At 48.8% G+C, this 26,650-nt stretch overlaps 1 protein-coding gene across 5 annotated transcripts in view; it reads left to right on the top strand.

The window, feature by feature from the left end:
- Positions 1 to 7,516: 7,516 nt before the first annotated feature.
- Positions 7,517 to 26,650, top strand: part of LOC140398161 (transmembrane protease serine 5-like) — a 52,629-nt gene continuing 33,495 nt past the window's right edge. Inside the window, exons 1-4 of one of the 5 annotated variants that reach the window (XM_072486496.1) lie at positions 7,523 to 7,645; positions 13,464 to 13,673; positions 14,443 to 14,842; positions 16,641 to 16,739. In XM_072486496.1, coding sequence (XP_072342597.1) covers positions 13,647 to 13,673; positions 14,443 to 14,842; positions 16,641 to 16,739 — 526 coding nt within the window. In that variant the 5' untranslated portion in view covers positions 7,523 to 7,645; positions 13,464 to 13,646. Of the gene's footprint in view, positions 7,646 to 13,460; positions 13,674 to 13,912; positions 13,976 to 14,442; positions 14,843 to 16,640; positions 16,740 to 26,650 lie in introns of those variants that run through there. The other 4 variants (XM_072486495.1, XM_072486498.1, XM_072486499.1 and 1 more) reach the window with 4 other exon arrangements.

Here is a 26,650-nt window from a genome sequence, read left to right as displayed (position 1 = left end):
CAAGCTGTCTTTTAAAACAAGAATACAAGTTCAAATCCAGCTCGACCAGCTGTAAGTCTCTCTTCCCTATGGTGGATTCCATGTTAAGTAAGTTCAATTCAATTTGCATTCTGTTGTGTTGGGGTCTCTGGATCTGTGGAACACATACAGGTCACCAACACTTGAAATAATGCAACACTATTTTATTGAATCATTAACTGTTTAACATACTCTCACTCTGGGTTAACACGATACTAGCTTTAACTAAAGACCTTTGCCTTGTCCTAACCTGTCGATGCACTCAGCACATGGTGAATGTCTGTGCTGCTGGCTGTGAGCTCTGTTCTACTAGCTAGCTGCAGCTCGAATGAGGGGGAACTCTGATGCCCCCTGTCTTTATAGTGCGTGTGGTCTAACTGGTGATTGGCTGCGGTGTTGTATGTGTTGATTGGTCCCACTGTGTGTCCATCAGTGTGTGTCTGCACCATGATATACTGGTGTATATTACGACACATTCGGCAGCGGCCAAAGAATAATACGGTTCCTAAATTGACCATGGAATCAGACAGCACAGGACAAGGCCATTGCGGCCAACATTCCTGTGGTGGCTTTTTGAAAGAGTTCCATAAGAACATAAGAACTAGGAACAGGAGTAGGCCATCTGGCCCCTCGAGCCTGCTCCGCCATTTAATGAGATCATGGCTGATCTTTGTGGACTCAGCTCCACTCTCCGGCCCGTACACCATATCCCCGAATCCCTTTATTCTTTAGAAAGGCATCTATCTTTTTCTTAAAAACTTTTAAAGAAGGAGCCTCAACTGCTTCACTGGGCAAGGAATTCCAGAGATTCACAACCCTTTGGGTGAAGAAGTTCCTCCTACACTCCGTCATAAATCTACCTCCCCTTATTTTGAGGCTATGCCCCCTAGTTCTGCTTTCCCCGACCAGTGGAAACAACCTGCCCGCATCTATCCTATCTATTCCCTTCATAATTTTATATGTCTCAATAAGATCCCCTCGCATCCTTCTAAACTCCAATGAGTACAGCCCCAGTTTACTCAACCTCTCGTCATAATCTAATCCCCTCAACTCTGGGATCAACCTAGTGAATCTCCTCTGCACTCCCTCCAGTGCCAATGTGTCCTTTCTCAGGTAAGGAGACCAAAACTGAACACAATACTCCAGATGTGGCCTCACCAACACCCTATACAATTGCAGCATAACCTCACTAGTCTTGAACTCCATCCCTCTAGCAATGAAAGACAAAACTCGATTAGCCTTCTTAATCACCTGTTGCACCTGCACACCAACATTTTGCGACTCGTGCACCAGCACACCCAGGTCCCTCTGCACAGCAGCATGTTTTAACATCTTACCGTTTAAATAATAATCCATTCTGCTGTTATTCCTCCCAAAATGGATAGCCTCACACTTGGCAACATTGAATTCCATCTGCCAGACCCTAGCCCATTCACCTAACCTATCCAAATCCTTCTGCAGACTTCCGGTATCCTCTGCACTTTTTGCTTTACCTCTCATCTTAGTGTCGTCTGCAAACTTTGACACATTGCACTTGGTCCCCAACTCCAAATCATCTATGTAAATTGTGAACAACTGTGGGACAACACTGATCCTTGAGGGACCCTCTAGTTACAGGTTGGCAACCAGAGAAACACCCATTTATCCCCACTCTCTGCTTTCTGTTAGTTAACCAATCCTCTACCCATGCTACCACTTTACCCTCAATGCCATGCATCTTTAGTTTATGCAGCAACCTTTTGTGTGGCACCTTGTCAAAAGCTTTCTGGAAATCCAGATATACCACATCCATTGGCTCCCCGTTATCTACTGCATTGGTAACGGTCTCAAACAATTCTACCAAATTAGTCAGACACGACCTACCCTTTGTGAACCCACGCTGCGTCTGCCCAATGGGACAATTTCCCTCCAGGTGCCCCGCTATTTCCTCATTAATGATAGATTCCAGCATTTTCCCTACAACCGAAGTTAAGCTTACCGGCCTATAATTACCCGCTTTCTGCCGACCTCCTTTTTTAAACAGTGGTGTCACGTTTGCTACTTTCCAATCCTCTGGGACCACCCCAGAGTCTAGTGAATTTTGATAAATTATCACTAGTGCGTTTACAATTTCCCTAGCCATCTCTTTTAACACTCTGGGATGCATCCCATCAGGGCCAGGAGACTTGTCTACCTTTAGCCCCATTAGCTTGCCCAATACTGCCTCCTTAGTGATTACAATCATCTCAAGGTCCTCACCTATCATATCCTTATTTCCATCAGTCACTGGCATGTTATTTGTGTCCTCCACTGTGAAGACTGACCCAAAAAACCTGTTCAGCTCCTCAGCCATTTCCCCGTCTCCTATTATTAAATCTCCCTTCTCATCTTCCAAAGGACCAATATTTACCTTAGCCACTCTTTTTTGTCTTATATATTTGTCGAAGCTTTTACTACCTGCTTTTATGTTCTGAGCCAGTTTACTTTCATAGTCTACCTTACTCTTCTTTATGTCTTTTTTAGTAGCTTTCTATTGTCCCCTAAAGACTTCCCAGTCCTCTAGTCTCCCACTAATTTTTGCCACTTTGTATGTTTTTTCGTTCAATTTGATACTCTCCCTCACCTCCTTAGATATCCACGGTCGATTTTTCCCCTTTCTACCGTCTTTCTTTTTTGTCGGTATGAACCTTTTCTGAACACTGTGAAAGATCGCTCTGAAGGTTCTCCACTGTTCCTCAACTGCTTCACCATGAAGTCTTTGCTCCCAGTCTACCTTAGCTAGTTCTTCTCTCATCCCATTGTAATCGCCTTTGTTTAAGCACAAAACACTTTTTAATGCTTGATTTTACCTTGTCATCCTCCAACTGTATTTTACATTCCACCATATTGTGGTCGCTCCTTCCAAGAGGATCCCGAACTATGAGATCATTAATCAATCCTGCCTCATTACACAGGACCAGATCTAGGACCGCTTGTTCCCTTGTAGGTTCCATTACATACTGTTCCAGGAAATTATCCCGGGCACATTCTATAAACTCCTCCTCAAGGCTGCCTTTACCAACCTGGTTAAACCAATCGATATGCAGATTAAAATCTCCCATGATAACCGCTGTACCATTTCTACATGCATCCGTTATTTCTTTGCTTATTGCCTGCCCTACCATCCTGTTACTATTTGGTGGCCTATAGACTACTCCTATCAGTGACCTTTTCGCCTTACTATTCCTGATTTCCACCCAAATTGATTCAACCTTGTCCTCCATAGCACCAATATCATCCCTTACTATTGCCCGGATGCCATCCTTAAACAACAAAGCTACACCACCTCCCTTACCGTCCATTCTATCCTTTTGTATAGTCTGATACCCTTGGATATTTAACTCCCAGTCGTGACCATCTTTTAACCATGTTTCAGTAATGGCCACTAAATCAGTGATTCACGATGATTTGCGCCATCAACTCATTTACCTTATTTCGTATACTACGAGCATTCAGGTAAAGTACACTTATGCTGTTTTTTATGTCTTTGTTATGAATCCTAACACCTTGATCAGTAACTTTTCGCAATTTATTTTTCCTCTTACCCTTTCTCCTAATTTTCCTTGTCTTTGAACCCATATCTCTACATAATAACCTGTCACGTAACCTGCTGCCTTGATCTCCATTAACCATTATACTGTCCATAGCTTTACACTTCCCTTTCCCCCAACTTGCTAGTTTAAAGTCCTTGTGACCAACCTATTTATCCTATTCGCTAGAACACTGGTCCCAGAATGGTTCAGGTGAAGACCGTCCCAACGGTACAGGTCCCTCCTGCCCCAGTACTGATGCCAATGCCCCATGAAATGGAATCCCTCTTTCCCGCACCACTCCTTTAGCCACGTGTTAACTTCTCTAATTTTCTCAACCCTATGCCAATTGGCATGTGGCTCGGGTAGTAATCCAGAGATTATAACCCTGGAGGACCTGCTCTTTAATTTAGTCCCTAGTGTTTGATAATCCCCAAACAGGTCCTCTTTCCTAGTCTTACCTATGTTGGTAGTCCCAACGTGGACCACAACAACTGGATCCTCCCCCTCCCTCTCCAAAATCCTTTCAAGCCGATCAGAGATGTCCCTCACCCTGGCACCGGGCAGGCAACATACCATGCGGGACTCTCGATCTGGCTTACAAAGGATGCCATCAATTCCCCTAATTATAGAATCCCCTACAACTACCACTTGTCTTTTTGTTCCCCCCTCTTGAATGGCTTCCTGTACTACGGTGCAGTGGTCAGTCAACGCATCCTCCCTACAGCCCTCTTCCTCATCCACACAGGGCGCAAGTACCTCATACCTGTTGGACAAGGTCAAGGGCTGAGGCTCCTCAACTCCTAAACTCAGGATCCCCCTACCTGCCTCCCTTGCAGTCACACCACTCTGTCCCTGACCACTGTCCGAATTAACAGAACTTATTCCACCGGGTGTGACTGCCTCCTGAAACAAAGCGTCCAGGTAATGTTCCCGCTCCCTGATGTGCCGCAGTGTGTGCAGCTCGGTCTCCAGCTCATCAATTCTGAGCTGAAGTTCCTCGAGCAGCCAACACTTGCTGCAGATGTGGTCACTGACGGTCTCAATGGGATCCACCAGCTCCATCATCATACAGCAACAGCACATCACCTGTCCAGCCATATTCAACTAGTTAATAAATTTAAATATTTTTTAAAAATTTTCTTGATAGAATCTCAAGGATAAACCCGAACACCAACAAAAACACAGCCCTCTCTCGCCACTCACCCAAACTCAGTCACTCACCTAAACTCAGATGCACTCTGTTCCAATCAGCAATCTCTGACTAAAGGCACTCCTGCCACACCTTTTGTGCACTCACCTCTCCCAGCACTCCCGGCTCTCTCCTCCCGCGCTTTTTAAATCTCCTGGCTCTCTCCTCCGGCGCTGTTTTCGCTGTCCCGGCTCTCTCTGCTCCCGCGTTGTTTTCCCAATTAGTTCCTTCTTTTTTCTCCCCTTAGCCCTGCAATTTTTCCACTTGTAAATATCTATCTAATTCCCTTTGAAAAGTTATTATTGAATCTGCTTCCACCACCCCATGCAGTGCATTTCAGTTCATAACAACTTGCAAATAGGTTTCTTCTGCCACATCCAAATCTTTGGATTTGCATTTGGATTTATTGTCACATGTACCGACGTACATGTTCTGTTCTGTGTACAGTCCAGGCAGATCATTCCATACATGAAAAACATAAGGTATACGATAGATACACAATATAAATACATAGACATAGACATTTGGTGAAGCATACGGAGTGTAGTACTACTTAGTAGCAAAGATGCATGGAGAGGTCAGTTCAGTCCATAAGAGGGTCATTCAGGAGTCTAGTAACAGCGGGAAGAAGCTGTTTTTGAATCTGTTAGTGCGTGTTCCCAGACATTTGTATTTCCTGCCCGATGGAAGAGGTTGGAAGAGGGAATAACCCGGGTGGGAGGGATCTTTGATTAAGCTGCCCACTTTCCCAAGGCAGCGGGAAGTGTAGGCAAAGCCAATGGATGGGAGACGGGTTAGTGTGATGGACTGGGCTGTGTTCACAACTCTCTGTAGTTTCTTACGGTCTTGGGCCAAGCAATTGCCATACCAGGCTGTGATGCAGATAAATAGGATGCTTTTCTATGGTGCATCTGTAAAAATTGGTAAGAGCCAATGTGGACACGCCGAATTCCCTTAGTTTCCTGAAGAAGTATAGGCGCGGTTGTGTTTTCTTGGTCATAGCTTCGACATGGGTGGACCAGGACAGATTGTTGGTGATGTGCACACCAAGGAATTACTGCGGCGAGCAGTAAGTAAAGCTGCCTGCCTCGTTAATTGGGCATCTCGAGGTGATTAGCTCACCTTCTGATTGGCCAGGCTTTTCCTGGCAACTGTAGGGAGGTTTGTGAAGCTGGCTGAAATGGGGGCAGCGGTTTTATTGGATGCAAAAAAGTCAAAGTTTAGGCAAAGTACTGCTGAACACCAATGGCATTTTAATAACAAACCTCTCCCTGCCCTACCTCGGGCTCCAGCTCTCCATTTTCCCTGGCCACTTTGGAGACGAAGACCCTCTCATTCTTTAAGACCATACACAGATGGCAGTCACAGCAATTCAGTTTGGAACATGGCCACTGATTGGGTGGAAAACCCATCTCTTGGGTCATCAAGACCCCCACCCCATGATGGTTGGAAACAGAGGCAAGAAACGGTGGTGCAGCATTTAGCACTGCTGCCTCACAGCGCCAGGGACCCGGGTTCAATTCCAGCCTTGGCCGACTGTCTGGGTGGAGTTTGCACGTTCTCCCCCTGTCTGGGTGGGTTTGTTCCGGGTGCTCCTGTTTCGTCCCACAGTCCAAAGATGTGCAGGCTATGCGGATTGGCCACACTAAATTGCCCCTTAGTGTACAAAGATGCACAGGTTATCATAGAATTTACTGTGCAGAAGGAGGCCATTCGGCCCATCGAGTCTGCACTGGCTCTTGGAAAGAGCACCCTACCCAAGGTCAACACTTCCACCCTATCCCCATAACCCAGTAACCCCATCTAACACTAAGGGCAATTTTGGACACTAAGGGCAATTTAGCATGGCCAATCCACCTAACCTGCACATCTTTGGACTGTGGGAGGAAACCGGAGCACCTGGAGGAAACCCACGCACACACGGGGAGGATGTGCAGACTCCGCACAGACAGTGACCCAAGCCGGAATCGAACCTGGGACCCTGGAGCTGTGAAGCAATTGTGCTATCCACAATGCTACCATGCTGCCCTAAGGTGGGCTTATGGGGATCGGACAGGAGTGGACATTTGTAGGGTGCTCTTTCACAGGGTCGATGCAGACTCAATGGGCCAAATGGCCTCCTTCTGCACTGCAGGAAGTCGATGGAAATGAGATGCAGGATTGGTCTCATCTTCTGATTCTTCAATGGGAAAATCCAGCCTCAATTCCCCATCACCATCGCCTCCGACACATTTTGTTATTGAGGACAATGCTGGGAAGACCCTGCCAAGCCCAATTCTATTCAGCCTGAAGGCTCACCAACCAGAAACCATAGGTTGTGATCAGTCACCATATTCTCCCCGTGCATGGACTAAGATCAATTATTGCCTCTTACCTAGTAACAGTGTCTGCACTTCATGAATACCTCATTGCTTGTAAAGTGCTTTGGGGCGAACGTAAGCTATGAAAGGAGCTGTTTAATTTAAAATCTTTCATCCTTTCCCCACAATCGCTGTAGCTAAGACCAACTTACTGGGCAGAGACTGGGATGGGGTCAGAAATGCTTTGGTCTTCATATCTCAGCATCGGCCTGTTTGGTCCTTACCGCCGCGTTAACTGCCCTTCCTAAAACAACTTTCTGAGGCGCATTTAGTTACTATCAGCAAAAATTAAGTGGTTGCCCAGCAACAGTTCAGCATATATTCGTAGCATTTGTCTACATTCAACATTTGGCAACTGGTTATACCGGCTGAATAACTTTTGTGATTGGTCTATTAAAACAGAGCTCATCCTGATTACAGCATCTGTCAATGCGTCACAGGACTGCGCACTTGGTGTAAAACCAGGACCCGTAACACATGAGCCACTGACAGCCATGAAACGTGTGTGCTGAAAATCTTTCATCATGGTAAGACTCAAAATTGAGAAATTTAAATCAGTGTTTCTGAAGTATTCGTTATTATGTTTTTAAAAATCTTTTCTTTATAGTTGTTTAAATAGAAAATTCTGGATGTACACAGTGGGTCAGTCAGCGTTTGAAAGGACACGGATAAGCTAATGGTTCAGGTGGACACTATCACCGTTTCTATATCCACCGGTTTTAATGAATGGCCTGAACCTGATGTGTTTAATAGAATTTACAGCGCAGAAGGAGGCCATTCGGCCCATCGAGTCGACACCCTGAAAGAGAGCCATACCTAAGCCCACACCTCCACCCCATCCCCGTAACCCAGCAGCCCCACCTAACCTTTGGACACAACAGGGCAATTTAGCGTGAGCAATAGACCTAACCTGCACATCTCTGGACTGGGGGAGGAAACCGGTGCACCCGGAGGAAACCCACGCAGACACAGGGAGAACGTGCAGACGCCGCACAGACAGTGACCCAAGCCGGGAATCAAACCCGGGCCCCTGGCGCTGTGAAGTAGCTCTTTTATCTTAACTGCTGAGAACCTGCTCCGTATTTATAGAATTGTATTGAAATCATGCTGAAATATTTTAATTTTTTTATTTTTATAAATTTAGAATACCCAGTTATTTTTTTTCTCCAATTAAGGGGCAATTCAGCTTGGCCAATCCACCTAGCCTGCACACCTTTGGGTTGTGGGGGTGAAACCCACGCGGACATGGGGAGAATGTGCAAATTCCACACGGACAGTGACCCAGAGCCGGGATTCGAACCTGGGTCCTCAGCGCCGCAGTCCCAGTGCTAACCACTGCACCACATGCCGCCCTGTCATGCTGAAATGTAAAGCTATCCGATGAGGCTTAGTGGGCTGTGCTCTTGTCTGTGAGTCACACGGTTATGCGTTCAAGCCCCACTCCAGAAAAATAAGCATGAAATCTAAGCTGGTGCGTCCAGTGCAGTCCTGAGGGAGTGCCATGCTGTCTTTCTGTTGGGATGTCCGGGGCGGGGGAGGGGGAACATCTAGCCCCTCTGAGTTCTGAGTGCGGCCCACGAGGCATTCCGCTGACCGTTGCCAAGGTGCAGGATTGCCACATTCCGCTGGTTTCTATCCGCGTAGGATTTTTTCTACCGGTTTGACTAAAGTGATCTGCATGTAGAGCGAGGGCGAGTGAAGCGAGGTGCGTGCTGATTGCTCACAACATCGACTGTGAGAGCCGTGCGCTCGCTCTGCGTCCAACCAAGTGTAAATATAAATTTTCTTTTTACCACTTGAAGTTGATGAGAGTTCCATTACTATACGAATGATTAAGCATTTTCTTTAACTATGAAATGGTATGAAACATTTGGCGTGTATTATATGTGTTCATACTTATTCAAGGCTCACAGTTCATGAACAAGCCCAATTTCAATCTTGCTGCCCACTGAGATGAAGGTGGGTCACTCATGCAGCCCACCCACTAACCTCGGGTTCCCATCACTGTATTCGATGGACACAAATGATCCCATGGACTTACTCCAAAGGTGGGGAAGGGGGTTGTATCCTGGCCAACAATGACAGAAGTTCTTCAAGCACTGTGTGAAGTCCTGAAATTTGTGAAAGGTGTTCTGTATTTGCAAGTCTTTCTTTTAAACAGTACTCATGTAGCACAGGTTTCCCATACGACGTTCAGTGTATAGATTATTATATAGCATAGTGTGTTCGCGCCATGACCCCACGAGGACCAAGGAGAAACCATCATTGGTCTCCACATGGGACTCGTGGAGTACGAGCTTCCCAGAGAGGGGGCAGAGGCCATCCGCCTGGGGCTCGTTGTGAACTAAGATAAAATCTGGCTCAGCTGAGGTTCGTCCTCACAGCAAGGACTCTACTAGGAGTGATATTCTGCCTTGAGCAGAACTTTGTAAATAGTTAAATAAAATTATGTTCATTTACCGCCAGCTTCCTCGGAGTTAATAAATAGAGATTCCTTGCAGATTGCCCAAAGCACTGGTTCCGCTGAACCTTGTTGACATTTCCAGAGTGCTCCCAAGGCACCGCCATCTCGCGAATTTATTTTCTCGGACACGTTCCGCAGCTTCAGAAGCTTCCACCTTGGCAATGTGGCCTCTCACTGCCACATGGAGCACAGACCAATCATTTCCTTTTTAAAATATTTCAGCACAATTTTTTAATCTTGTTAAATAATGGCAGGTGTCAGCAAGCAATCAAAGTTAACCTGATGTTACGCAAACTCACTGTGAAATTTGTGAGTGAAATGAGGGACTGGCTGTCACAGGGCGTGGTTGAAGTGATTCACACAGAAGGAGTGGAACCAAAATAAATACATGAGGGAGAAAAGAATGGAAGGATGTGCTGCGAGGGTGAGATGAAGTAAAATGGGTGGATGCTCACGTAGAGCATAGAATAGTTGGGTTGAACGACCTGTCTTTGATGTGCATATTTTATGCAATTTAAATATCATAGCTAGCGTGACAAATACCTTGGTGCCTCTCACAATGCTAATGGTTCCATAGAATTCCATAGAATTTACATTGCAGAAGGAGGCTATTCGGCCCCTCGAGTCTGCACCGACCCTTGGAAAGAACACTCTACTTAAGCCTCCACCCCATCCCCGTAACCCAGTAACCGCACCTAACATTTCGGACACTAAGGGTCAAGTTAGCATGGCCAATTACAATTATAGAATCATAGAATTTACAGTGCAGCAGGAGGCCATTCGGCCCATCGAGTCTGCACCGGCTCTCCAGAAAGATCCCCCCACCTAGGGCCACTCCCCTGCCCAATTCCCGTAACCCCATTTGGACTGTGGGAGGAAACCGGAGCACCCGGAGGAAACCCCACGCAGACACGGGGCGAAAGTGCAAACTCCACACACACAGGCCGGAATTGAACCCAGGTCCCTGGCGCTGTGAGGTAACGGTGCTAACCACTGTGCTCCCATGCCGCAAATGCAAAGTGTTTGCGACAGATTGAAATGTGAATTTCAGTCACAGGACAAAGAGACTTAAGAGGTCATTCAGATTGAGGAACACTGATGTTTCATAATGTTCAAGAGCATGGGAGTAATAGGGAGCTTGATAAACAGTCACTCCCCATTTTCAAGCTTTCAGCAGTCTGCCTCTTGCCCAAAGCAAAAAACCCAAGCCAATCAGGCAGCTATTGCAGAAAATAGCACCTGTCATTGAATCAAAATTAATGCAAACCCTTGCATTAAATGGGATTAACAAACAAAGGAGAAAGGGTGGAAAACAAGCCTTTACTTGAAGGATCATTGGTTGGGCTCCAGCTATTGGGCGGCATGCTGGCACAGTCGTTAGCACTGCTGCCTAACAGCGCCAGGGACTCGGGTTCAATTCCGGCCTTGGGCCACTGTCTGTGTGGGGTTTGCACATTCTCCCCGTGCCTGCGTGGGTTTTATCCGGGTGCTCCGGTTTCCTCCCACAGTCCAAAGATGTGCAGGTTAGGTGGATTGGCCATGATAAATTGCCCCTAGGTGAGATTACGGGGCTAGGGTGGGGATTGAGCCGACGTAAGGTGCTCTTTCAGAGGGTATATGCAGACCCGATGGGCCGAATGGCTTCCTCCTGAAAGTGGGGATTCTATTCACAATCTATATCAATGACATGGATGTGGGGACCAAATGAGATATTTCCATGGCCAGAATTTCTTGGCCCCACTGTGGCGGGTTCTGCCACAGTGGATGTGGCGAGCCAGTGAAACGTCCATTGACTTTGGCAGGGCTGGAAGGTTCCGGCATTGAAAGGGGCTGGTTCGCTGGCACAAAACTAGGTGAGATTGTAAGTTGTGAGGAGAATGGGTGGAGGTTTGATAGGGATTTGGACGGGCTAAGTGACAGGAACATGGCAGATGGAATATAATGTGTAAAAATGTGAGATTATTCACTTTGGTCTGAAAAACCGAAACAGTGTTTCTTAAGTAGTAGAAGGTTAGAAATTGTGGATATCCAAAGGGGCCTGGGTGACCTTGACCATGAGTCACTGCATGCAGGTGCAACAGGCAATTAGAAAGGCAAATGGTATGTTGACCTTTATTGGAAGGGTACTTAAGTAAATGAGGGGGCAGCACAGTAGCATTGTGGATAGCACAATTGCTTCACAGCTCCAGGGTCCCAGGTTCGATTCCGGCTTGGGTCACTGTCTGTGCGGAGTCTGCACGTTCTCCCCGTGTCTGCGTGGGTTTCCTCCGGGTGCTCCGGTTTCCTCCCACAGTCCAAAGATGAGCAGGTTAGGTGGATTGGCCATGCTAAATTGCCCTTAGTGTCCAAAATTGCCCTTAGTGTTGGGTGGGGTTACTGGGTTATGGGGATAGGGTGGAGGTGTTGACCTTGGGTAGGGTGCTCTTTCCAAGAGCTGGTGCAGACTCGATGGGCCGAATGGCCTCCTTCTGCACTGTAAATTCTATGATAAAGGCGTAAAAATGCAATTTTATGGAGCATTGGTGAGACATCACCCAGAGAATCGGGTACAATTTTAGTCTTCTTAGCTCAGAAAGGATATACTTGCCAGAGAGGGAGGTCAGCGAAGACACATCAGACTGACACCTGGCATGGCAGGATTGTTGTATGGGGAGAGATTGAGGAGACTAGGCCCGTACTCTCCAGAGTTTGATCAACGAGAGGTGATTTATTGAGACACACAGAGTCATCACAGGGCTCCACAGGGTAAATGCCTGAAGGGTGTTTCCCCTGGCTGAGTGCGGGTGGGGGGGGGGGGGTGCGGGGGTTACAATTCGGGGGGGACATTCTCAGGATAAGGGATAGGCCATTTAGGAATGAGATGAGAAGAGATTTCTTCACTCGGAGAGTGTTGAATCTTTAGAATTCTCCAGCCCAGAGGACCATGGAGGCTCACTCATTCAATACGTTGAAGACACAGATTAATAGATTTCCAGACAGTAAAACCATCAAGGGATTTGGGGATAGTGTAGAAAAATGGCTTCAAAGTAGAAGATCAGCCATGACCTAGTTGAATGGCAGAGCAGGCTTGAGGGGTCAAATGACCTACTCCTATTTCCTATGTTACTCTATGTTCCTTCGACAGTGAACTTGTGCTAACCTGTGAAGGTAGATTTTGAGATGAGAACAGGTGGATTTAAATATTAATGAGAATAGCTTGGAGATAAACAGCGCTATTACAAAATAATTCTTCCATTCTGGATGAGAGTTCCATGCTGTCCCTGTTCCCTCCCTCTCTGTTTCTCACCATTTTCCCACTCTCTCCCACCATTAACCTCTACCCCCCCTCTCTCCCATCTGTCCCTCTCTCTACCTTGTCCCTCATACACTACCTTGTTCCCTCCCCTTGTCCTCTCCACTCCTCCCCCTCTCTCCCTCCCTCCCCATTTCATTCATTCTCCCCTCTCTCAAACTCTACCTTCATCTCCAAAGCCTTTCCCTGCTCCCCCCCTCTCTCCTTCTCTTCCATTTCCCCCACTCTCTCCCGCCATTATCCTCTCCCTCTCCCATGCTCTCTCCCACCTGTCCCTCTCTCTTCCTTGTCCCTCATTCCCGCACTCCCCTGTTCCGTCCCCTCTTCCTCTCGCCTCCCCTCCTCCCCTTCACTCCCTCCCTCAATCTACTTTTTCACCCCGTCTCCCCTCTCTCAAACCCTCCCTTCATCTCTAAAGCCTCCTCTCTCCTCCCCCCGGCCCCCCCCCCCCCCTCCCCCTATCCAACCATCATCCCCTCGCTCCTTCCCTCCTTCTCTGCTATTCCTCCATCCTCCTGCAAGCTCCGGAGTTATGTCCTATTTGCATTTATATTTGACTGGCCTGTTCTGTTTCTTTGATCGCCAGAAGGCTTGGAATGGACAATTTGAAATGTCATCTGAAATGTAGTCGCTGTTGGAATGTTGGATATGGAAAATAAAATTTACATACAGCAAGCTCCTACAAACAAGAATGTCTTAATGACCACATGAGGTTGGTTAGAGATAAACATTGCCCTGGAGAACTCCACCCCTAATCTTTGAAGTGGTGTCAATGGATCGTTCGAAATCTACCGTGGAGGTAAACAAGGACTTGATTTTGACATCCCATCTGACACCCTCAACCCCCTCAGCACTGCATTGATTGGTCAGCCAGGACTTTGTGCTCAGGTCTCCGGAACATGTCCCCAGAACCAAAGGTTTATAATGTTTGCAAATGAATTGCCTGTGTCACTACCCACAATCGTTTGATACAATTCCGTTTGTTTTAATGTAGGGGATGAGAATGGTGTTTGTAGAGAGAATTTATACACACTTTTCCGAGCCTCTGACAACTGACACAGCAAAACTGAATGAGAAATGTTGACACAGGAATTTACACTGGTAAATATTGACACAACAGTGTAGACCAAAGCTAGTAAGTCAGAAATTAAGGCTTGGGAACTGGAATTTTTAATGTCCTTCGAAGCCCTCTGAGAACTCTATACTTGTCCAATTCTGGTCTCTTGTACATCCCCAATATTCATCACTCTGCCATTAGTGACCATGCCCTTAGCTTTCCAGGCCTTAAGCCCTCTCTAAACTTCTTTGCCTTACTACCTCTCTCCCCATCTTCAGTATGGTCTTAATAACCTGTGTATTTAGCCATGCTTTTGGTTACTGTCTTAATATATACTCATGTGGCTCAATATCAGAACTTGGTCTGATAATGCTACTGTGTAGCACCTTGAGATCAGCATTTGGTCACTTTATGGGTGCTATACAAATGCAAGATCAAATGGTTTTAAAATATGTATGCACTTCTACTATATTTGGTTATTAATTTCCAAAATTCTGAATCAATGTTACAGAATTTGAATGTTGAACCCTCTGGACCCGTGAGATCTGCTGAACAGCAGGGAGAGATTATACCCTTATCAGAGTTAACAGTATCTGAAGCATCACCCGCACAGAGGTCAGAAGACCTCACTTTGAGCCCTGAAGACATTGAGCCCCAGGGATTCACAGTGCCTTCCTCAACAGTGACAAAATGGGAAGCATCACCTCAGCCTTGCTCAGAAAGCCCCGCCCTGGGATCTGAATTGATGTCAGTGGATTCAAAGGATGACTCTTCACTCACTGCTAAACAGGCTGAGACCCAGGGGCAGGACGCGCCCTTGTTAGAGGCGCCAACGTCAGAAGCGCCAATGGCACAACCACCAGAGGGCCCCTCAAAATCTGTCATTCGCAAACGCTGGCGCAAACGTTTCAGTAAGTCTGGAAAATCATTTGGTCACCTGTCAATGGCTCAGTGTTCACAGAATCACAGAATTGTTATGGCACAGGAGGAGGCCGTTTGATGCATTGTGCCTTTTCCCCGTTGCCCCGCACATTGTTTCTATTCAAGTAATAATCTAATGCCCTCTCCAATGCCTTGATGAACCTGCCTCCACCACACTTCCAGGCAGTGCATTCCAGACCCCAGCCACTCGCGATGTGGCAAAGTATTTTCTCACATCACATTTGTTTCTTTTGCAATTTCCTTTAAATCAGTACCATCCCGTTCTTGATCCTTTTACGAGTGGAAACAGGTTCTCCCTATTCACTCTGTCCAGTCCCCTCATGATTTTGAACATCTTTATCAAATGTCCTCTTAGCCTTCGTCTCTCCAAGGAAAATGATCCCAACCTCTCCAATATATCCTCATAACGGAAGCTCCTCATACCTGGAACTATTCTTGTAAACCTCCTTTGCACCCTCTCCAATGCGTTCACATCTTTCCAAAGCGAGGCGCCCAGCACTGTGTACAACACTCCAGATGAGTCGAACTTAGTGTCTTGTATAAGTTCAGCGTAACCTCCTTGCTCTTGTACTCTATGACTCTAATAGTAAAGCCCAGAATACTATCCATTTTATTAACTGCTCTCTCCACCTGTCCTTTCACGTTCAATTACTTATGCACAGTAACACCTAGGTCTCTCTGCTCCAGTACCCCTTTTATCCCTTATTTGATATTGTCTCTCCATGTTTTCCTACTAAAATGCATCCTCCCACACGTCTCCACATCGAACTTCATTTGCCACCTCTCTGCCCACTCCACCATCTTGTCTATGCGCTTTTCAAGTTCTCCACTGTCGTCTTCACAGTTTCCAATACTTCCAGGTTTTGTGTCATCCGCAAACTTTGAAATTGGTCCCTGCACACCAAGATCTAGATCATTAATATCTGTTAGGAAAAGGAAGGGTCCCAGTACTGATCCCGGGAATACCACTTCAAACCGTTCTCCAGCCCAAAAGCTATCCATTGACCATTACTCTCCGCTTCGTATTATTCAACCAATTTTGTATCCTTGTCGCTGCTGTCCTTTTTATTCCACAACCTCTAACCTTTCTCACAAGTCTGTTGTGTGATACTGTATCAACCTTCTGAAAGTTCATGAACACCACATCAACAGCATTATCCTCAGTGATCTTCTCTGTCACTCTTCAAAGATCTCCAGCATGATTTTCTCTTTAGGGTGGCTGCCGGTCTTTACCCATAGCCTCTCTTTGCTGCTCTAATGTGTTTTATTACCACCCCTCGTAACCTTCTGTTTTCCTCTTGATTCTCCACTGTATTTTCTACCAGCTGCCTTTCATAAAACACACTTTTTCTTACTTATCTTAATTTCTATCTCCTTTTTCATCCAAGGAACTCTTGATGTGTTTGCCCAACATTTCCATTTTGGGGGAATATACCTTGACTGTGTCCAGACCGTTTCTGGTTTGAAGGTAGCCCATTGTTCAGCTACAATGTTCCCGCCACCCTTTGGTTCCAGTCTAACTGGCCCCGTTCCGTTCTTTCCCCTTTGAGTGGGGGTGGCCAGGAGGTGGGGCCATCCCCCTGGGGGCCATCTGGCCCCAGCCGACCCATCAGCTGAATTAACCCTGTTAGGGTTAGGGTTAGGCTACGCTCAGAGCGGTCTATAAGTTCAAGTTGTTGTGCATCAAGCTAAAGTTGGGAACAGTTTGAATTCCTGCTTTACGTCGGATACAGCAGCGTTAAGTTCACGTGTCACCTTGTTCCCTAGGACCCCGCAGACGGCCGCCCAGAGCAACCAAGAGGATTCTGGTACTCCTGTGTGCAGTCACCATCTTCTCCTCAATTGTAGTTGCAATATATTTTATAGGTAAGAGAACAAAATGTTTCTTTGACCAACAACTCCATAAAGTGGGGATTTTTAAAGGGACCATCCTTAATTTTAAATTGTCAATCTGAGTAAATACTAGTGCATCCTCACACTTCTACATAGCCAGGCAATCACCGTTCCTTCTTCCTATCATGCAGTCTCAAATGGCTGACACCCCAGTATATTATTTACACTGTACAGCACCACTATGTAAGCTAACAGATCAACAGTAAATGTAGCTCCGATTTCCGAGCCCTTATTGTATGAGGCATTGCCGTGCCCAATTCTTAATGTCTTAAAACCTTCCCCAGTGCAGTCATCTCCCTCATCGACCACCAACGTTGCTCTTAGTTCAGATGCAGAAAACATTTGTTACGCAGGCGTTGGCAGGAGTCCTCCTCCCATTCAAAGGGTCCTTTCACTTGCCCTCAGTATTCTCCCTCCACCTGAACCCCTTGCTCCGGCCTCTGGCCTGTTCTTGATCTTTTCATTGAGAATGTCAACATGGAATCAGTTGCCTTAATTTCTCTGCTCCTCTCACTCACTCCAACTTTTCTCCCTCTGAACTTGCTGCACTCTGTTCTCTCAAGTTCAACCCTGATTTTGTTATCAAAGCTGCTGACAATGGTGTTGTTATTTGGCATAGTGACCTCTACCTTGCAGAGGCTGAGCGTTAACTCTCAAACACTTCCTCCTACCTCCCCCTGTACCATGTCCCCACCACTGAACACCAAGCCAGGTCTGACACTGACCTTGTCTCCTCTGGAGATCTTCCCTCAATTGCCTCCAACCTCATAGATCTCCAACACCACACAGCCCACTCCTACCTCCTCCCCAAAATCCACAAATAGGATTGCCATGATAGACCCATCATTTCAAGACTGTTCCTGCATCACGGAACTAATTTCTTCCTATCTTGACTCCACCCTCTCTCCATTTGTCCAGTCTCTTCTCACCCACATTTATGATTCTTCTGAGACCCTATATTATTTTAACAGTTTCCAGTTTTTTGGCTCTAAATGCCCACACTTCACAATGGGCATCCCCCACGCCTTCATCCCCCACCAGACTGGTCAAAGGGCTCTCAGCTTCTTCCTTGAACAGAGGCCCAAATGCTCCCCATGCACCAGCCTGCCCCGCCCCCCCCCAATTTCTACCTTCACATGGTCTATCTCTGACACTCCCTTCCTTGACTTTTCTGTCCCTATTCTGCTGATAGACTGCCATTATATTCATTACAAGCCCACTGATTTCCACAATTACCTTGACAACACCCCGTTCATGTAAGGACTCCATTCCCTCTCCCCGTTGCTCCACCTCCATTGCATCTGTTCTGATGACGAAGCCTTCCACAATGGCGTTCAAGCCACGTCTTCCTTTTTCCTCAGCCGATTGTTTTCTCCTTCCCCCGGCCAACTGTGTTTGACAGGATTATCTATTGTGTTCAACCCATCTTCCACATTTCTGCCCTCACCCCTACCCCTCCCTCCCAGAACCTTGTCCTCACTTTTCACCCAACAGCCTCGGCATTCAAAGGGACATCTTCCACCACTTTCGCCAATTCCAGCATGATGCCATCACTAAACACATCCCCCCACCTCCCGCGTCATCATTCTGTGGGGACCATTCGCTCCGTGACACCCTGGTCCACTCCTCTATCACCCCAGTGCCTCATCCCCTCACCAGGGCACATTCCCATCCAATCACAGGAGGTTTAATACCCCTTTACCGCTTTAACTCCTCACTATCCAAGGCCCCAAACACTCCTTCCAGATGAAGCAGCATTTCATTTGCACTTAGAGCCATAGAGTCATATAGTATCATAGAACATAGAACATACAGTGCAGAAGGAGGCCATTCGGCCCATCGAGTCTGCACCGACCCACTTAAGCCCTCACTTCCACCCTATCCTCTTAACCCCTCCTAACCTTTTTAGTCACTAAGGGCAATTTATCATGGCCAATCTACCTAACCTGCACTTCTTTGGACTGTGGGAGGAAACCGGAGCACCCGGAGGAAACCTACGCAGACATGTGGAGAACGCGCAGACTCCGTACAGACAGTGACCCAGCGGGGAATCGAACCTGGGACCCTGGCGCTGTGAAGCCACAGTGCTATCCACTTGTGCTACCGTGCTGCCCAATAGACGTATCGAATAGACCCTTCAGCTGATTGGGCCTGCCCTGACAAAACTACACTAAATCTCCACGAATCCCACTTTCCAGCATATGGTCCATAACCTTGGATATTATGACATGTGAAGCGCTCATCCCTCATCCAACTGAATCCACTGCATTGACTGCTCACAAAGTGGTCCCCTCTACATTGGAGAGACTAAACGCAGATTGGATGACCACTTTGCGGAACACCTTTGCTCAGTCCACAAGCATGATCCCCAACCTTCCCGCCGCTCGGCAGTTCAGTTCACTATTTTGCTCTCATGCCCAAATTTCTGTCCTTCGACTGGTAAAGTGTTACAGCGAAGCCCAATGCAAACTGGAAGAACAGAGCCTCATCTTCCCATTAGGCACCTTGCAGCCTTCCGGACTTAACAGTGAATTCAACAACTTCAGACCATGAACTCTGTCCTCTATTTCTACCCCTTTTGCCCAACCCTCTCCACCCACAGGGTCAGCCGGTAACTTGTTCTTCGATTTAGCTTTCAGAGTGCTGACCCTTGTTCTGCTGCTGATACATTCTGCTATCTGACCTTAATGCAACTATTGGCACCTGCCTTAGGGCTAACCTTTCCAGCCTTTCTGCCAGTGTGATCTCCTGGTTCCCCCCGGGGGTGACACCCCCTCCACCCACCCTCCACCCCCACCCCCGTGCCGGGCTCTCCGGCGTTACGGGTGGCAAACAATACAATACGCCATTGACATCAGGGGGACCACCACCAGCACAGGCAATTCATCACTACTTGCTTCCGGTAGGGCACCAAGGGCGGCACGGTAGCACAAGTACTTCACAGCTCCAGGGTCCCTGGTTCGATTCCCGGCTTGGGTCACTGTCTGTGTGGAGTTTGCACTTTCTCCCCGTGTCTGCGTGGGTTTACTCCGGGTGCTCCGTGTCATGATATGCAAACTTGCAACCAATGAACACTCAGAATAGGACACAACCAATGGGCAGTCAGGACACTCAGAGGTGGCATCGCCACAAGGGGGCATGACATAAACACTATAAAAGGGATGAGGCACTCACACCCTGCCTCTTTCCACAGACAGACATCTAGAGCGTTAGACAGGGTTGATCAGCAGCACCACACCCCAGCACGTGGCTTAGAGCAAGCTGGCACAGTTAGACTGAGTTACTGCAGTTAGATTAGCAGAGAGTCGAACTCATTTGAGAACTGCGTTAATAGCTCAATAAACACGTTGAACTCATTTCAGAGTCTGGAGCATCCTTTAGTTAAGACTGCATCAAGTAGCAGCCTGTGTTATCCGATGTAGTATAACACAATACTCCGGTTTCCTTCCACAGTCCAAATTTGTGCAGGTTGGGTGGGGTTACAGAGATAGGGTGGAGGTATGGGCTTAGGTAGGGTGCTCTTTCTAAAAAAGGGCCGTGCAGACTCGATGGGCCGAATGGCCTCCGTCTGCACTGTAGGTTCTATGATTCTTCCACTGGGGCATCAGTTATGTCTATAACAGGTCGATCAGGTACAGATTCAAAAGCATTTCTTGATGGCAGCGCTGATTGCTGGAGTGTCTCTCTGCACCTCAAATGGTCCACGTGTTTACGAATGGTCCGCCCCTCCATGTTTCCTCAGTACGACAGGGGTCCAGTCTCCGAAACAATACTTCTGGGAATCCAACTTGATCCACTTCCGGGGCGAAATTCTCCGACCCCCCGCCGGGTCGGAGAATCGCCGGGGGCTGACGTGAATCCCGCCCCCGCCGGTTGCCGAAGTCTCCGGCACCGGATATTCGGCGGGGGCGGGAATCGCGCCGCGCCGGTTGGCGGGCCCCCACCCGCTCGATTCTCCGGCCCGGATGGGCTGAAGTCCCGCCGCTAAAATGCCTGTGCCGCCGGCGAAATTAAACCACCTACCTTACCGGCGGGACAAGGTGGCGCGGGCGGGGTCCTGGAGGGGTCGAGTGGCGATCTGGCCCTGGGGGGTGCCCCCATAGTGGCCTGGCCCGCGATCGGGGCCCACCGATCCGCGGGCGGGCCAGTGCCGTGGGGGCACTGTTTCCCTTCCGCCTCCGCCACGGTCTCCACCATGGCGGAGACGGAAGAGACTCCCTCCACTGCGCATGCGTGGGAATGCTGTCAGCGGCCGCTGACGCTCCTGCGCATGCGCCGCCCGGAGATGTCATTTCCACGCCAGCTGGCGGGGCACCAAAGGCCTTTTCTGCCAGCTGGCGGGGCGGAAATTCATCCGCCGCCGGCCTAGCCCCTCAATGTTGGGGCTCGGCCCCCAAAGATGCGGAGCATTCTGCACCTTTGGGGCGGCGCGATGCCCGTCTGATTTGCGCCGTTTTGGGCGCCAGTCGGCGGACATCGCGCCGTTTCCGGAGAATTCCGCCCCCGAAGTTTCATATTTTGACACCATGGGCGGGATTCTCCGACTCCCCGCCGGGTCAGAGAATCGGGTGGGGGGGGGGGGGGGGGTGGGGGGGGGGGGGGCGGGGGGAGGTGACGTGAATCCCGCCCTGCCGCTCCACTGCCGGTTGCCGAATTCTCCGGCGCCGGTTTTCGGGTGGGGGGTGCGAGGATCACGCCGCTCCGGTCGGGGGCCGTTGGAGTCTTTTTGGCCTGCGGATAATACTTGCACCTCACTGACTCGACCTGGAAAAGAGGAAAGCAGCTGGATCTGTCATGGAACCACCAATGGTAAACCATTACTGGAACACAGACGCTAAACACTGCGGATACTGAACATCAGAAATGAAAACAGAAAATGTTGGAAATGCTCAGCAGGTCAGGAAACATCTGTGGAGAAAGAAACAGTGGCACTGGCCCAGAACCACTGCTCTCTGGGGTGTGTGGGGAGGAGGTGGGGGGGGGGCGGGGTGGTGGCAGCGGGAGAGAGTTTGGTTGTACACAGGATCTGATTGATTTATTGTCACAAGTACCGAAGTATGGTGAAAAGTATTTTTCTGCGGCCAAGGGAATGTACACAGTACGTACACATTAGACAAAAAGAATAACTGACAACGTACGTCGACAAATAGTGATTGGTCACAGTGTGTAACAAAGGCAAACAAAGCAAATACCTGAGCAAGAGCAGCATAGGGCGTCGTGAATAGTGTTCTTACAGGGAACAGATCAGTCCGAGGGGGAGTCGTTGAGGAGTGTAGTAGCTGTGGGGAAGAAGCTGTTCCTATGTCTGGATGTGCGAGTCTTCAGAGGTCTGTATCTTCTGCCTGATGGAAGGGTCTGGAAGAAGGCAATGCCTGGGTGGGAGGGGTCTCTGATAATGCTGCCTGCCTTCCTGAGGCAGCGGGAGGTGTATACAGAATCAGTGTGAGGATGGCAAGCTTGTGTGATGCGTTGGGCTGAGTTCACCACACTCCGCAGTTTCTTGCAATCTTGGGCCGAGCAGTTGCCATCCCAAGCTGTGATGTGGCCGGATAGGATGCCCTCTATGGCACATCTGTAGACGTTTGTGAGAATCGATGCAGACATGCCAAATTTCTTTAGCTTCCATAGGAAGTAGAAAATCTTCTTACGAGAGAATCTAGTAGAGAAGTCGAGGGATCTACCCCGGAAGATGTTGTTGGGGGCTCTCCCCTGGAAATCTCCGAGCAAAGACTGCATGGGTATTGCCCGGGAAGTTCAAATTTCCAGTGGGCATGTATCTCTGCACCAGGAACCATCTCTTATTCCAAATTAAATCGTACTCCGACTCTATTAGCAGATAGTTACTCAGGAAACATGAGAGTAGTGATAGCGATCTGAAAAATGTTGAACTTAATACTGAGCCAAAACATAAACCGGATTAACAGGATTTGGAATTTATTTGGGTTTGGTTTTAATTTTGTTACTTTGCCACTTAAGCACTCAGCTTACCGACTGAAGTCAGGTGATTGTGCAACAATAGGCGAGGCAGAAGTTTCAATTAACCTCACATAAACAAGGATAAACTTTCCAAAGTTCCCACACCCTCCTGTGTGACCTTTGAGAATTCCAATAGGATTTCTTCTGCAATGTCACACTGACAGCAGCTTCTGCTATATTGGGGGAAGTTAATTGCTTCAGGATGTTTTGCATCTGTCCAGATGTTTGCACATCAGAGAAACCCCACCCATGAGCCCATACTGGCGTATGTGCACCACGTGAGCCTTCTCCCACTTTACTTCATTTCACTCCCTCCATTTCTCTCTCCCTCATCGAGCTTCCCTTTAAATATTCCTATGATATCTACCAAAATGCTCCTCTGTAGTTGTGCATGCTGCATTATAGCCACATTTGGGGTCAAAGAAACCTGCCTTGAATTTTCTATTGGAATTATTAGCGGCTTTAGAACCTCTAAAACATATTTTCCCGCAAATGCAAACATTTTCTATACATCAGCCCCTGTCAAATTATTTCATTATCTTAAAGGCCTCTGTCAGGTACTGCATTTATGGTACAGCATGGCCACCCCAATGGAAGCCAGCAGTAGAATTATTATTGCGATCTCTTGCAGCACCTGTCGATTCAGTGAGCTCCACACACCTGGGGCGGGATTCTCCAACCCCCCGCCGGGTCGGAGAATCGCCGGGGGCTGGTGTGAATCCCGCCCCCGCCGTTTGCCGTATTCTCCGGCACCGGATATTCGGCACCCGCCCCCCCCCCCCCACCCCCCCCCCACCCCCCGGCGATTCTCCGGCCCGTGATGGGCCGAAGTCCCGCTGCTGGAATGCCTGTCCCGCCGGCGAGAATCAAACCACCTCTCTTACCGGCGGGACAAGGTGGCGCAGGCGGGCTCCGGGGTCCTGGGGGGGGGCGCGGGGCGATCTGGCCCCGGGCGGTGCCCCCACAGTGGCCTGGCCCGCGATCGGGGCCCACCGATCCGCGGGCGGGTCTGTGCCGTGGGGGCACTCTTTTCCTTCCGCCTTCGCCGTGGTCTCCACTATGGCGGAGGCGGAAGAGACCCCCTCCACTGTGCATGCGCGGGGATGCCGTGAGCAGCCGCTGACGCTCCCGCGCATGCGCCGCACGGCAAAGTCATTTCCACGCCAGCTGGCGGGGCACCAAAGGCCTTTCCCGCCAGCTGGCGGGACGGAAATCAGTCCGGCGCGGGCCTAGCCCCTCAAGGTGAGGGCTCGGCCCCTCTAGATGCGGAGAATTCCGCACCTTTGGGCGGAGCGATGCCGGACTGATTTGCGCCGTTTTTGGCGCCGGTCGGCGGACATCGCGCTGATTGCGGAGAATCCCGCCCCTGATTCTGGAAGATGTGACCTTTCTCCAAACCAATAAAATGATGTCGGCATTTTCCACTCATGTAAACAGCATTGGTAAATGTTGAGTTTGTGTTAATAGGTTTAGGTTTAGCCTGTTTAGTTCAGGTTAAATCCTGACTCCCTCTCAGTCTCTTAATATTTCTGAAGTAATAAAAACGAAACCACCGCTCAAGAAAATATAGATTAATACAATATTGTGGGGGAGGGAAGCATTCTATATTGGTTGTTGAGAGATGTATTTGTCAAAAGCAGCCGCTTCCTAGCTGAATCGACACTAGGGTTGGGGGTTCTGAAAACACAAAACAATCGAGGAATTGAAAACAAAGCTCGAATTTAAGATTGTTTAATTTATTCATTCATGGGGTGTGGTTGTTACAGACAAAAATCAGGCACTGCAACAACTCTCCAAGCCCCTTTTAACAACATCTCCCAAACCCATGACACCTACCACCGAGACAAATAACTCAAACACAGGGGCGGAATTCTCTGTCCCGCCGCACCCATTTTCTGGTGCAGCGCGTCCCCACCGGCAGCGGGATTCTCTGTCCCAGCAACCGGCCAATGGGGTTTCCCATAGTGGGCACCCCCACGTTGTCGGGAAACCCACGGGCGTGGGTGCGCTGCCGATGAAACCGAGGATCCCGCCGACGGAGAATCCAGCCCACGGGATCACCATCATCCCAAGTTCCCCTCCAAGTCACACAATGCTCTGCCCATCGCGATTCCTCAGAAACTAAGGCAGTGGACAACATCTAGGCTTGGGCTGACAAGTGGCCAGTAACATTCACGCCACACAAGTGCCAAGCAATGTCCATCACCAACAAGAGAGAATCCAGCCATCGCCCTTTGACTTTCAATGGCATTACCATTGCTGAATTCCCCACTATTAACATCCTTGGAGTTACCATTGACCAGAAACTGAACTGGACTAAGCCAGGCGCTAGACATCCTGCATTGAGAAACTCCTCTCCTGACTCCCCAAAGTCTGTCCACCATCGACAAGGCACAAGTCAGGAGTGTGATGGAATAATCTCCACTTGCCTGGATGAGTGCAGCTCCAACAAGACTCAAGAAGCTCAACACCATCCAGAATAAAGCAGCCCACTTTATTGGCATCCCATCCACTAACACTCACTCCACCACTGACCCACAGTGATAGCAGCATGTACCATCTACAAGGTGCACTGCAGGAACTCACCAAGTCTCCTTGGACAACACCTTCCAGACCCACGACCACCGCCACCTTAAAGGACAAGGACAAAAGGACTTGTGGGAACACCACTACAAGGAAACTCCCCTTCAATCCACTCACCATCCTGACTGGCACTGGGTCAAAGCCTGGAACTCCCTAACAGCACTGTGGGTGTACCTACACCACATGAACTGCAACGGTTCATGAAAGCAGTTCACCACCTTCTCAAAGGCGATTAGGGATGGACAATAAATGCTGGTTTTGCCAGTGACGCCCACATACCCAGGATTAATAAAAGAAAACCATCCTGATTTGAAACTATGGGCGCGATCATACAGCCTCGTCACGCCCGACTCAGGACATGACAAGGCCGCTAAGTTTCACGAGAGGGCTCTCACGATCTTACGCGATGGTGCAAACTGGATCTCGCCCTCACTGGGAGGGTCCAGATTTGCATATTCAAGTGAGCAGTTGGCCTCACGTAAACGTGCCTGTGCCAGAGTCTCCCAACGCCTGGGATTGAACTTCCGTACCTGGGGGGCCTCGCCAAGACGTCATTCTGCACTGGTCCACACGCACGTGAACCAGCTGTAACGGCACCAGGGAGGGGGGGTGGGGGTTCTCCTAGGCCATTGGAGGCCCCCAGGTGTCCGGGTTCTTGACGGGGTGGTATCCTGGCACTGCCACTGCTACCCGGCCACTTCAGCACTGACAGCCTAACACTCTGACACCCATGCCGAAGATTAGGCCTGGGGTGCCCTACCCTTATGGGGTAGGGTGAATAGGGCCCAAGGACCCTCTAGCAGGCAGTTTGGGGCATTGGGGAGTTCAGGATGCCGTGGCATGGAGTCATTTAAAAATAGCTCCCTGACCTCTTGCTGCAGTGCAGGAAATGAAGGTACGCACGGCCTCAACGGGGCGTCCTCGCCGAGGCCATAAAAGAAACAGAATCCCATTTGATAGCTGCAGGCTCTGAAAAACTCGCTCAAAACGGGACTTTTTTCCTGTTAAGGCGCAGCCACATCAACATCATCCACTGTCGCTGGGTCAAAATCCTTCAACTCCCTCCCTATCAGCATGGTGGGTGTGCCTACACCACATGTAGGCAATTCAAGATGGTGGTTCACCATCACCTTCTCAAGGGCAATCCACAGTGGGCATCAAATTTGGTTTTGCCAGCCGATATTCACAAGCAAATTTGTAAAAAAAAAAGGGATGTAATCTGGCTGGCAATTTGTTGTCCCCTATGTTTTTACCTAATTTAAAGGCAATACTGACCCCACTCTGTTCTTGGTTCGGGAAGGGATACTGTCTAGCTTTGGGAACAG

The sequence above is a fragment of the Scyliorhinus torazame genome, chromosome 21 (assembly GCF_047496885.1).
Source record: "Scyliorhinus torazame isolate Kashiwa2021f chromosome 21, sScyTor2.1, whole genome shotgun sequence".
In the NCBI taxonomy this organism is placed as follows: domain Eukaryota; kingdom Metazoa; phylum Chordata; class Chondrichthyes; order Carcharhiniformes; family Scyliorhinidae; genus Scyliorhinus; species Scyliorhinus torazame.
This window is presented reverse-complemented; position numbering and strand designations above follow the sequence as displayed.